Raw genomic sequence first — 12674 nt, forward strand, 5'->3', positions numbered from 1 at the left:
AAGAAGAAGAAGAAGAAGAAGAAGAAGAAGAAGAAGAAGAAGAAGAAGAAACCAAGAATACATTATCTCAAAAATATATGCAATTTATTTCGTGTCATATAACACAATATCAATCCTTGATCATTTTTTAAAAGTACTACCATCTATCCTCATCTATAAATCTTAAAATTTATGCACACAAATTGCCCCCCAAATCCCAGAGTGACTTATTTATGGGTCACTATGGAAATATAATAGCAGCTCTTTCAGATTTCCCCATGCAGTGTGGAGAGAGGTTTAGCAAGAAAGAGCCAAGCAGAAAGAGTCCTAGGTGGTTGATTGATATTGCTGTTTGTTTATGAGTCCCCTTCCTGCTGGCAAGTCTGACAGAAATGAAAGCTGAAATGATGAATAAAAGCCTCAATGAGAGTCGCTCTTGCCATACTCACAGTGAAGGAGCCTCCAGGCTTTACCCTGGACCTATTCACAGGTCTTGGCAAAATCCATAATTTTGGCCCCAAAATCTGACCTCGACTTATACATAAGGTTGACTTTTAGTTGAGTATATACGATAATATATTTTAGAATTAAAACAAACAAACAAAAACCATCTTAGGGTTCTTCCACATTGATCCAAAGAAATGTCAGTCCTCATAGTATAGTTCCTTGGAGTTTGCCAGATTTTCCCAGTTGTAGTCATCTCTGCTAATAGGCTAACCATATCTATTCTGTTCATAGCAATTTCTTGGACCTGTACTAGGGCTCTTGAAGTTTTGTTGAATGGTTTTCCAGCATGGTACTATAGTTTGGCAGGCAGGTTTTCTCCTCTCCAGATTTTTTGTTCAATAATAATAATAATAATAATAATAATAATAATAATAATAATAATAATAATATTTATAGCCCACCCAATCATGAAGAATCCGGACAGGTTACAACCGTAAAAATAAATTTAAAAATACAATAAAATACAAAATTAATTCCTACCCAACCCCCCATCCCAATGGTAAAACTACAATTAAATAATCTGAGGCCTGGTCCAGACGGGCCAAATGCACCGTGCTGGCAGCATACTAGGATTAAGGGACCACACGGCAACCGCTCCCTGCTTACACAAAATACTCCAAGATATTCTAACCTACAGCAGGGGAGATGGTGTAAAGTAGTGTAGGCTTAATGGTTAACTAACCTTCACTACTGATCTCACTAATAGGCTCCTATGTATAGCTACACATGTCTCCTCATATGTGTACAGGACTGGTGAAAATGCACTAACTCATTGGAGATTCTTGCAATCACTTGGAGCTGTGAATAACATTCTGCCACTCCAAGGGCTCATTTACACCATCCAGAATACTCTGGGAGTCCCTGGAGATCATAAATTGCCCGCCACCGCTGCTGCTGTGGACACATCATTCTGAGGCTAGAACGAGGCACTCAGCCATGATAATGACACTGGGTGCCTCATTCTGACCACAGAGTGATGCACCTACAGCAACAGTGACAGTGGGAGGCTCGGGGCTGCATGAGAGAAGGCAGCTGCCACTGTTCCTGTGAAGAGACCAGAAAACCCATAGCAAAAAGTGAGTTTAGGGAATGGAAACCCTGAATCAGGTCTGGGAGTCATGAAGACAGTTATGCCCAATTCAGGGTTCTGAACTTGTGTTCTGTAAACAAGACACAGTGATGCCAGAGGGAGTCTGAGGTATTTAGTAAATGCAGATAAGGCCTAAGGCAGGTACCCCAAAGCACTCTTTGGTAACAAATGCCACCTCACTATAGCTAAGGCTTTTGACTTCACACTTGTCTTACTCCACATGTAGGACAGCAGTGAAAATGGGTATGGAAAGGGGTATAGCTTCAACTATAACCAAGCAATTACCAAGCAATTAATACATTCTTACCTGTCTTACAGTGCCACAACCACTGAATGGTATATTGAAGATCACATAGTCTTGTGAAATCTGTGGTTTACATGGTGAGTCTGAGGAATTCAGATATACTTCCCATGCATCATAGCCTAATGATTGAAGATAGGTTCTGTGGATGCGTGCAACCATGTACTCTCCAGAACATGAGAGTGCTGAAGGATAGTGGAAAGGAGGGTAAACAGCATGATTCAAATACGTTTAGACATTAATTGAATTAATACTATGATTTTGCTTGTGGCCTAGTTTCAACAAATTAAAGAGAAATTTCTATTGCTACATTGGTGTGATACTCTGTAAACAATTGAGTTTGTTGCCTTTTAATGGCATCCAAAATATGTGACTTGAGAATATCATTCCACTTTGCCTACTGGGAGAAGTAGCCTTGTTAATCATCACATCATTTTGAGACACTGACATATTTTTTTTTGGGGGGGGGAGTCAGTTTCAGTATTTCCTTTTAATGTATAGACTTTTGGGCCACACAAAACAACAAAGTCAGTGTTCATTCTTGGGAATCCAACTATTTCTATTAAAGGAACCAGTCTATATAAGTCATGCAGATTGGCTCACTCTGATGTCTATATTCTCAGTAGAATTAACATGTGAAAATATCCCCTAGATTTCAATCAGAGTCATTCAGCTATGTGTAAGGTCACCTCTGTTGTTCCTATAGACCCATTAATAAGGGTTTTTTTAATTCCTAGTGCTAGAGTTTACCGACCACATCCAGTGATTTCTGCTGTCAGATGATAAGTGCATGCTAGTATTTGACACTCTGCCTAGCGAGTTGTTCACAGTTCACCATCAAATATCTGGTATGTAAGGAATATTTATTCTTCTAGCATTAATCCTAACCAAGATACAAATAACACACGCCACACCATCATGTAAAAGAGGCTATACCATCTCTTATGTCTTGTAAAACTTTTTCAAGAGGCAGTAGTCAAATCAGAGAAAGGATGGGAAAGATTGTGATGTGCTTAAATTTTCTTCGAGAAGATGCATTTACTCCTATATCTGGAGTAACATGGGAAAGGTCAAAGCAAACAGGAGCAGAATTTCATGAAACAACTGGGTGGGTAAAGTTTCAAATAATAATTTCTTTTCCTTTCCCCACTGCAAACCATCCTTCTTTGAGATGATTTTCAAAAGAGAAGGAACAAATGGAATTCCATTATGTTTTGCTGCAATGTAGTATTCAATTTGTTTCTTTCCAAGGGAAACTGATAATAAAAGTTGATCTTAGTTTTCTAAATGTCACATAATTTATCCACGCAAGTTAATTTTTATTTGGACTCTTACTCAGATTTGCATAAGCATATGTTACAACCAGGATCTGTGAGGAGAAAACTGAACTTACATCTTGAAGAAACTGATGCTGAAGTTGTAGCAGGAGCTGTGAAAATTGCAAACATGCAAAAAATTAGGATTGCTCTGTGTCAGATTAACATTTCAAAAGTTAAACCTACAATAGTCTACATGCTCTCACCTTCTCATTTGTTAAATAGCAAAACAACAATGATATTTGTCCTAATATATCCTGTAAAGATTGGACAATCTACACTTTAACACAGTAAGAATGGATTAAAACAGGGGTTCCCAACCTGGGGGTCGCCAGGTTGGGATTCCTCCCTGCCTCCCTCTCTTCCCTTTTTCCCTGCGTGTGCCGGTGCTAGTGCCGGCAACCGCGAGGAGAAGGGGATGGGGTCGCCTCGTTCCCTCCCCATCTCCCCGCAAGTGCCATCGAAGGCACACGCAAGGAGAAGGGGAAAGGGCTGGGGTCACCTCCTCCCCTTCCCTTCTCCCCATGGGTGCCACCGAAGGCACCCACTAGGAGAAGGGGAAAGGGCCAGGGCCGCCTCCTCCCCTCCCCTTCTCCCCGCGGGTGCCATCGAAGGCACCCATGAGGAGAAGGGAATGGGGACCGGGCTGCTTCCTCCCCCTCTGCTTCTCCCCACAGGTGCCAGGCACCCGCAAGGAGAAGGAGACAAGGACAGGACTACAAGCCCCAGCGGCCTTTGCAGCTGGAAGTCCCGCCCCTTCTTCCCTGGTAGCCTCCCTGATTGGTTGGGAGGCCAGAAAGGGGCGGGACATCCGGCCGCAAGGGTTGCTGGGGCTTGTAGGCAGTCAAAAGTCCCACCCCTTCCTCGCCTCGCAACCAATGAGGGAGGTCGCGGGCGGGACTTTCACCCGCAATGGGGGTCGCAGCCCAACAAAGGTTGGGAACCGCTGGATTAGAGCATGTCCATGCTTGGATTCATTTCACATGTAATCAATGGCTCAGTCCAGATGGGCCAAAACAGATACCCTTATCACATGCAAGAGGTGCCTCGGGGCGACGCTACTAGATGCCCCTCACCCCTCGCATGTGATGAGGGTGTCAAAATGGCAGCACCCTGTACAGATGGGCACTGCCATTATGATGTGGTGGACGCATGTCACGAGTGCGCCATTGGTGCACTGCAAAGTCGTAATGGCGTCCCAAGAAGAACCCGCTTTTCACAGGTTCTTTTTGGTCTGTGGGGAAGCCCCGTGGTCTGGAGGCTGTGGCTTCCCCGTGGACCAAAAACCAGGCGCCAGCAGGCCACCCTTTTTGAGCAGTCTGTACCCCGCCAATATGTCCTATCTAAGAAAATGTTGGTCAGGGTTCAAATTATGTCCCTACACATAATTTGAAATCCAACGTGGCAAATATGTGGAAGAGTTTAGAATATCATTAACACAAGGATAAACAACTTTTGCCGAACAAGCTAAATTTAGCCCATAAGCTACATATTGTTTCACAGTGCATAACAGCATGAAGAATCTGTTATGCCACATTAGCCAGCTGCTCATCTGGGTCATGAATTTCACAGGTCTGCTATAAGTATTGTTCTCATTGATTTCATTGACCTCCCCTCATACCGAACTATACAGAATTCTTAGTCATACTCTTTGTACTAATATTATTCATAAAACATAATTCCCATATATCACTGAATCTAATGGTAATAGTTGCGACACAAACAACTAGTACAATTAAAATTATACATTTAAATTATATCATACGCACATGTATTTACATACACATAGTTTCATGTAGTTAAAGTGAAAATTTGGTAAAATGTGATGTTTTTAAAGAAAATTTTAATAGAATAAAAATTTAAATTTTTACAAATAAAATTTAAAAATTATTTTTGAAAAAAAATTGAAATTTTAATTATTTTTAAAAAATCTGAGGCCTCTCCTTTTACCTCCCACCCAGCCTCACTCCACTCACCCCACCTCTTACAGAATTTTAAACAGAAACAGGTAAATGCCACAGGCCATTTCTGCCAATATATATATATTTGAGGAGCAGTGGTGTCACCCACTCACTTAGGGTGTCATCTGATGTGGCCCACATCACCCGCACACCTCTAGTGATGCCACTGCAGGGTGTTTAAAACAAATATTCTATATAGCAGCTCTGATTAAAGCCTCCCTTCTCCCTTACTAGTATTTCAGTCCTGACTTGGAGGCATGAATTGTGTCATATCTAGTTTCAATATGTGAGGCTTAATCTTTTACTTCATAAAAAGTGACCGATATGGAAAAGAGGAATATCTTACCAGCAGTTTCATTGTGAGGTGGGGCACTAGTTGTTGTCACATCTGTAAAAATAAATGACATTATAAAAAGTATAAATACTGATACTAGAGATTCCAATAATTATCTGCAATAATTCCAGTCAGTGCTGAAAATACATTGGATTAGATTTCCAGGGAGCTTCAGCTAGTGGACAATAAGGCTACTAGAAGTGTATCAGGTACAACTGACATATACAGATATAGGTAAATGGGAACATATTACACCAGTGTTGAAAGGGCAGCCTGTGCTACCTATTTGTGTGTGTGTTAACTTTAATGTCCTGGTTATCCACCCAAAAAATTGCTTCTTCTATGGCTCGCTGTTTTTCAAATGGGACTGTGGTTCAAAATTTCCTTTGTCCATGGGGACGAGAGTCTCACCATAGGCTTGCTTCCTGATTTGGGGATGCTGGGTTGTTCTTCTATGCTCTGCTGTTTTCAAAGTTGGGAGTGTTTTGGCCTAGGGTTTGTGTTCTGGGGTTCTTTGCCTGGCTGTGATGATTTGAGAGTGTGGGGTGTGAGTTTGCAATTTGGGCCGAGATTGACCAGGGGGGGGGGTGGTTTCCAATTGTGGCTTTTGCTCACGCTGCCTGTTCCTTTTGTCCTTTTTAGGCTTGAGCTATGGCCCCAAGCCAGCGGTGAGAAAAAGAAGAGGCTCCCTTGTCCTTGAGGACAAGAGAAATCATCGCCAAGCAAGAGGGGCCGTGCGCTTGGTGGACATGCCAGGATATGACGAAACCCTTCGCAATTGCACTGTCCTCAAGCAGAAGGAGCATCCAGCTGTTGGCTCCAGCGAAAAAGGCTGACGAACTGCCAAGCAGAGACACGAACACGAGGAGATGGAGCGCCGCTTCTCCTCTGGATTAGGAAAAGGAGCGAGTCGGGAACGTGACCACTCGTCATCTGTGAGAAGACAGCATTCAAGACCTGGGCCAGCAAGGAGGCAGGCGGAAGGAAACTCTTTTGCGGAGGAGCCACAACCCCGACGTCAAAGATCACGTGGCTGGTTCGAAAAGTTCAAGAGAGACGGGATCCCGCGGTCCGTCCGTCACGCAGGCTCCAGCGCAGACCACAGGCCGCGAAGCATCATCGTCGATTCAGGCCATGGTGAGGAGGAGGCTAGTCCCGCAGCATGTTCAATTGCGACGAGACGGGCTCTTCTGGAAGAAGCTCGCCGCACCTACATCACCCAGGAGGAAGGAGACAGCCAGGCCACAAGCCTATGAAGACCGCTTCACACTTGCGTGTGTGCCAATGCCAGCGGACTGTAAGGTCAAGCCCCTGTTGGTGTACACTCTGAAAATCCAAGGGCTTCAGCACACAACATTCAAAGGACAGGTGCCAGTGATGTGGCGTTCAATGGCCGTGAATGGGTCCACGCCTCCGTTTCGTGAGTGATCAACAGTGTCTTCGCCCCGACAGTGAGCGTACTGGAGGAAGAGATTTGCCCTTGAAGTGCCTCCTCTCTTGGACAATGCTCCGCGCCACCGCATGGCCTGGAGAAGGCATCCCGCGAGTTCTCCTTCATCAAGGTCCAGTTTCTGCCACCCAAACACCACCTCCCTCTTGCAACCCATGGACCAGCAGGTGATTGCCAACTTCAAGAAGACACACCAGCACCTGTTCAAGCGTTGTTTCGATGTGAGGAGAGCACACAGCTGACCCTTCGAGAGTTCTGGAAGCAGCATTTGATATCGCGTGTGCTTGAAGATGGTGGACGGGCCTGGCAGGAGATCCAGGCGCAACCTGATTGCTGCATGGAGGAAGCTGGTGCCTGATGCTTCTTCCTTGGAAGGGTCACAGACCGAGGTGCTGAGCCAGGGAAGAAGAAGAAGAGGTGCACGAGATCGTCTCCATCGCAAGGTCCTGGGACGATCGACGTGGGGAACAAAACGAAGGACGTGAGGACTCATCGAGGAGCACAATGAGGACCTGACAACAGAGGACCGAAGGCCTTGGCGGCGATGCAACACCGGCCGGGGATGAGAACGGTGCTCCTTTCGACAGGGGCCAGCAGTGAGGAGCTGCAGGGCATTTGTGCCAACGGCAGAAATTAAGACTTTGCGGCAATTCCACAATGTGTCTTCATATGTGGAAAGCACCACCCTGAGAAGGTGCCACCAGCCATGCCATGAACATTTTGATAATGTCTGCTTAGCCATTGTAGAACACTGCTTAAGGGCCGGCAAAGCAGACATCCTTGGACCAGTTTCTTCACTAGAGAGGGAGAACGTCATCCAAGAAGGCAAAAGGTGACCCTTAAAAAAAAGGTGACCCTAAAAAAAAAACCAAATTTTTTTAAAAAAGGGTTAACTTTGTTAAATTGGTGGCATTGGCTAACTTGGCTGAATTGTTTAAATTGCCTGAATTGGATAAATTGGCTGAAGTGGTTAAATTGGCTTGAAGGGCTGAAGTGGTAATTGCTTGAATTGGCTTGAAGTGGTTTAAATTGCTTGAGTGTTTAAATTTTGCTTTTTGGCCCCTCTCCTCCTCCTCTCCTCCTGCTCACTCAATGCAGACCAGATGCCAAGACCAGCAAAGAATAGAAAACACTTTTTTTCTTATCCTTTAGAATGGGCCTGACCAGGGTTCATGTTCAGATTTGGGGTTTCCGGCCTTTGGGTTTGAGTTCTGGGGTGGTATGGTCATGGGTGTGATGATTGAGAGTGTGGGGTGTGGTGTGAGTTTTGAAAGTCTGGCCTTGATTTGATGTGGGCCATAGAGTGTGACCATGGGTGCTTTTTTAGATTTGGGGTTGCTTGTCATGGGTGTGATGATTTGAGAGTGTGGGTGTGGGGTGTGAGTTTTGAAAGTCTGGCCTTGATTTGATGCGGGCCAGAGAGTGTGACCATGGGGTTGCTTTTTTAGATTTGGGGTTCTTTGGTCATGGCTGTGATGATTTGAGAGTGTGGGTGGGGGTGTGAGTTTTGAAAGCTCCTCCTCCTCCTGCTGCCTCACTCTGATGCCAAGACCAGCAAAGATAAGAAAAAACACTTTTTCTTTATCTTTAGATGGGCCTGACCATGGGGTTGCTGTTCAGATTTGGGGTTTCCGTCCTTTGGGTTTGAGTTCTGGGGTGTATGGTCTGGGTGTGATGATTTGAGAGTGTGGGGTGTGGGTTTGGAGTTTGCAAGTCGGCCTGATTTGATGGCGGCCAGAGAGTGTGACCATGGGTTGCTTTGGTCATGGCTGTGATGATTGAGAGCTCCCCCTCCCCTCCTGCCTCACTGAGATGCCAGAACCATCAAAATAAGAAAAACTTTTTTTCTTTATCCTTTAGAAACTTTAGAATGGACCTGCCCAGTCATTGTTACGCTCTTTAGTGCCTCAGGCAACTTTGTATTACATTGTATTGTAGGGTACTTAGCTTAATAGGCCCTATTGTACCTTTGTTGGAGTTGCAGGTTCAGTCTGAGGTCATGAACGCATTAGTTATTTTCAATGGGAAAGTGTTTCGGGATACGAAATTTTCGGGTTACGAAGGAATTGCGGAACGAATAATTTCGTAACCCGAGGTAGCAGTGTATTTTGTTTGACTGTAATACTGTTATACCCAAAGTTGGCATCATAAGGATGAAGGGTTTTTCAATATTTAATAAAGTAATAAAAGAGCCTATATAATGTGCTGTTAATAACTAATTGCTTGTAATTATCTCTTTCTAATGAAATTACTGTTACTAGCATAATATGTGTAATGTAGTAATGTAGTGTAAGTGTATACAAGTGCTCTAAAACAACAAAAAGCAAAGGGGCCATTCATCAACCCCTTTTGCTCTTAGAGAATCTTCAATAAACCTTCCTTCAAATTGGGGATTACAATAGCCATGCCCTATTGATTATTTATCAATTTATTTGGTGTGGTTCTCCATTTTTGTCCCTCTCTCAGTACTGATCATCCAAAACTGGCAAAAGCATAGAGATTTGCTATTCCAATCCACTCTTTACCTTGTGCCCATCATCCCCCAAAGAAGAAAAAATCACCTGTTGGGGAAATTGTTATGTTTCCGGTTCCTGTAAAGAAGAAAACAATGATAGTTTAACTATAACTCTCAAGTCATAATTCGATTACCATTAGACAGTGGGATTCAACCCACATGATCTGTTCTATTAAATGGTACTATTTTAAAAACATTTTTTTAAACAACAGAAACAGGTAAATGCTACAGCATTGAGGATAAGTGCATCGCCGTCTTACTCAGGTTGTCACCTGGTGCGACTGCACCAGTCATAAAACTCTAGTGACTCTAATTAAAGCCTCCTTTTCAGCATCCCAATCCTGTTTGGAGGCATAGATCTGGAAAAGCATGAATTGTGCATATTTAGTTTGAATGTGTTGATTTTACTTCATAAAAGTGACCAATATGGAAAAGAGGAATATCTACCAGCATTTCACTATGAGGAGGGGCACTAGTTGTGACGCTTCTGTTAAAATAAATGACATTATAAAAAGTACAAAAAACATACTGGTGATTCAAACAATTATCTGCAATAAACCAGTTATATGAAAATACATTAATAATAAATAAATAAATAAAAATTTTATTTGTTATACGCCCTTCCTGTGATCAGGGCGGTTCACCAACATCAAAACAATACATACATCAATATAGCAAATCAAAATAACAACAGTACAAATACAATAAAACTGTTAAAACCAATAAAAACCCCGTCAACCAGCCATCACTGCTGTCAGAGGGGGGAAGACGACTGGAGCTTGTGTCGGGGAATGCTAGTCGGAACAGGAAGGTTTTTAATTCCTTCCGAACTGGGCCAGGGAGGTGGCCGAGCGGAGCTCTATGGGCAACTTATCCAGAGGGTCGGGGCGAAGATGGAATATGACCTCCTTACTGTGGAAGCTAATCTAGCCCCCGGGACCCCATAGTTGCTGCCCAGATGTTCGAGGGTGCGGGGCGGAATATATGGGGAGAGGCGGTCCTCAAGGTACTGGGCCAAGCCGTAGGCTTTATAGGTTATAACCAACACCTGTATTGCGCCCGGAAGCGTATGGGCAGCCAATGCAGATCTTTAAGTACAGGTTAATGGACTGGCCCTGGAAGTACCAGTGACCATTCTGGCTGCCATATTTGTACATCTGTAGCTTCCGGGTATGGTACAAGGGTTGCCCATGTAGAGCGCATTGCAGAAATCCAGTCGAGAGGTTACCAGAGCATGTACTACGTTTCAAGGTCCCCTGGGCCAGGTACATTGGATAGATTCCAGGGAGCTTCAGCTAGTGGACAATAAGGCTACAGAATGTATCAGGTACAACTGACATATACAGATATAGGAAATGGAACCTATTACACCAATGTTGAAGAGCAGCCTGTGCTACCTATTTGTGTGTGTATTAACTTTAATGTCCTGGTTATCCACCCAAAAAAGTTCTAGTTATCTACACAGCTCTGAATCATTTTCCTTACATTATCATCCTCAAAACTTAACACTATCAGGGAAAGCGCTTGCCCAAGTTTCTTAAGCAAATAGGAGATAATACGGAGAGAACATTCTTTGTGCGACCACATTTTTGGAATGACACCATGAAGGTGGAGCCAAAACCCACCCATAAAAGACCATAACAAGTTGGTTTGCAAATTACATAAAAGTCACAATCACAATACTAAACACAACACAGCATGGACTAATAATGAACTAGCACTAGATACATAGGTAGCTCTTACCTTGGACAGAATAGTAATAGGCATGAAAGCCATATCCTATAATCTGAATCTCTGTGTAGCAGAAGGTTTCGTGTTGGAACTTGAGGCATAGGTATAGTTGAGATAGATGCCAGAGCAAACTCTTCCAAGCAGATGGGAGGAGTACAGGGATCCATCAAAAATTCACATATTCTTTAGCGCAGTCCAGACTGTGTGCATGTAGGTTAATAGGTTACTTTTTAGGTTTCACTATGGCATAATTTATGCATGAGGACTTCATCTTAAACCAGACAAAGAACATTTAAATTCTACCTTCAGTGACACGTGCCCATAGAAATGTAATTCATGGCTTCTGTTGAGGAACTAGTCAAGTCAGTGCACTTTCTATTCATATGGCAGTAATTCTCAGTATGCCAAACTTTATTTTGGGGATTGAAGTACTTGATAAACTAAACATGCAGCAAAAGCCTCTCTCCTTATGTTAAAAGATGATTTATAAAGATAAAAGCCACCCTTAGACACAGAGCAGAATGACGTTTCTTCAGAATGTCATCCTCTATGTGAGGGAAGAAGGAAATGCTCAGGGGACACTACTCCTCATGCCCTGCCCCTTTTCACATTTTTGGTTTACCAATCCCTTGTTTTCAACAGGAAATGTATGTGATTCAAACCATAACTTGCACGCATGCAGATAAGTAAGTTCTGTTCAGCTACAAATCCCCTTCTTGACCCATACTGGTTTGTAAAAAAAAATACAGATTCAGAAAATAGCTGAGCTTGGGAAAGCTACTTTTTGGACTACAGCTCACAGAATCCCCTAACCTGTATGGTTAGTGGTCATGCTAGCAAGGGGATTCTGGAAACTCTAGTTGAAATAAGTATCTTTTTTGCTCATCTTTCATGAGTCATTGATGCAATCGCATCATCACATTCTTGACAAAACATAATTATAGAAAGATTTGATATTGCAGTAACTGTCTTTTTAAATTTAAAAGGGCAAACCAATGTTTTTAAACGGCTTTTCTTGTGGGGAGGAACAATTTGTTTGTGACTTCATATGCCATTCAGGATTGAATGGCATGATTAGAGTTTTTGACATGAGTGACACATTTATTTTTAACATTTCTGTGCTACAGGATTTTTGTGGTATATTTCAGTTTTTTCTCCTTTATAATTAGTTGTCAGAAGAATAAGCCACAGAAATAATCATTTTAACCCTTTCAGGCAAGCAGCAGTCCAAAATGGCTACAATTTACCACAAAGGAGAACATACAAATCTATAAAATAAAATAATCATGTGAAGATTAAATATTCAAATCCAGAAATCCTAGATTCTACAGAATCAAGCAACAACAAAAAAGGCAAATCAGCAGCACATAAATAAAATTGGACTTTAAGTAAACAAAAGATGACAAATTATTAAATCTGCAAGAAAATAATAGGAAGACTTTTTCCTTTCACTTTCACTTACTGAATATTAGAAAAACGAGAATGATGTG

The 12674-nt window shown here is 42.7% G+C and overlaps 1 protein-coding gene across 1 annotated transcript in view; it reads right to left on the minus strand.

The window, feature by feature from the left end:
* The window catches only part of LOC121925919 (deleted in malignant brain tumors 1 protein-like), a 123206-nt gene that overhangs the window by 4765 nt on the left and 105767 nt on the right, over positions 1-12674 (minus strand). The window contains 4 exon segments of the mRNA XM_042458485.1: positions 1884-2062; positions 3271-3306; positions 5501-5542; positions 9500-9529. Coding sequence (XP_042314419.1) covers positions 1884-2062; positions 3271-3306; positions 5501-5542; positions 9500-9529 — 287 coding nt within the window.

This window comes from Sceloporus undulatus, chromosome 3 (genome assembly GCF_019175285.1).
Source record: "Sceloporus undulatus isolate JIND9_A2432 ecotype Alabama chromosome 3, SceUnd_v1.1, whole genome shotgun sequence".
Classification (NCBI taxonomy): domain Eukaryota; kingdom Metazoa; phylum Chordata; class Lepidosauria; order Squamata; family Phrynosomatidae; genus Sceloporus; species Sceloporus undulatus.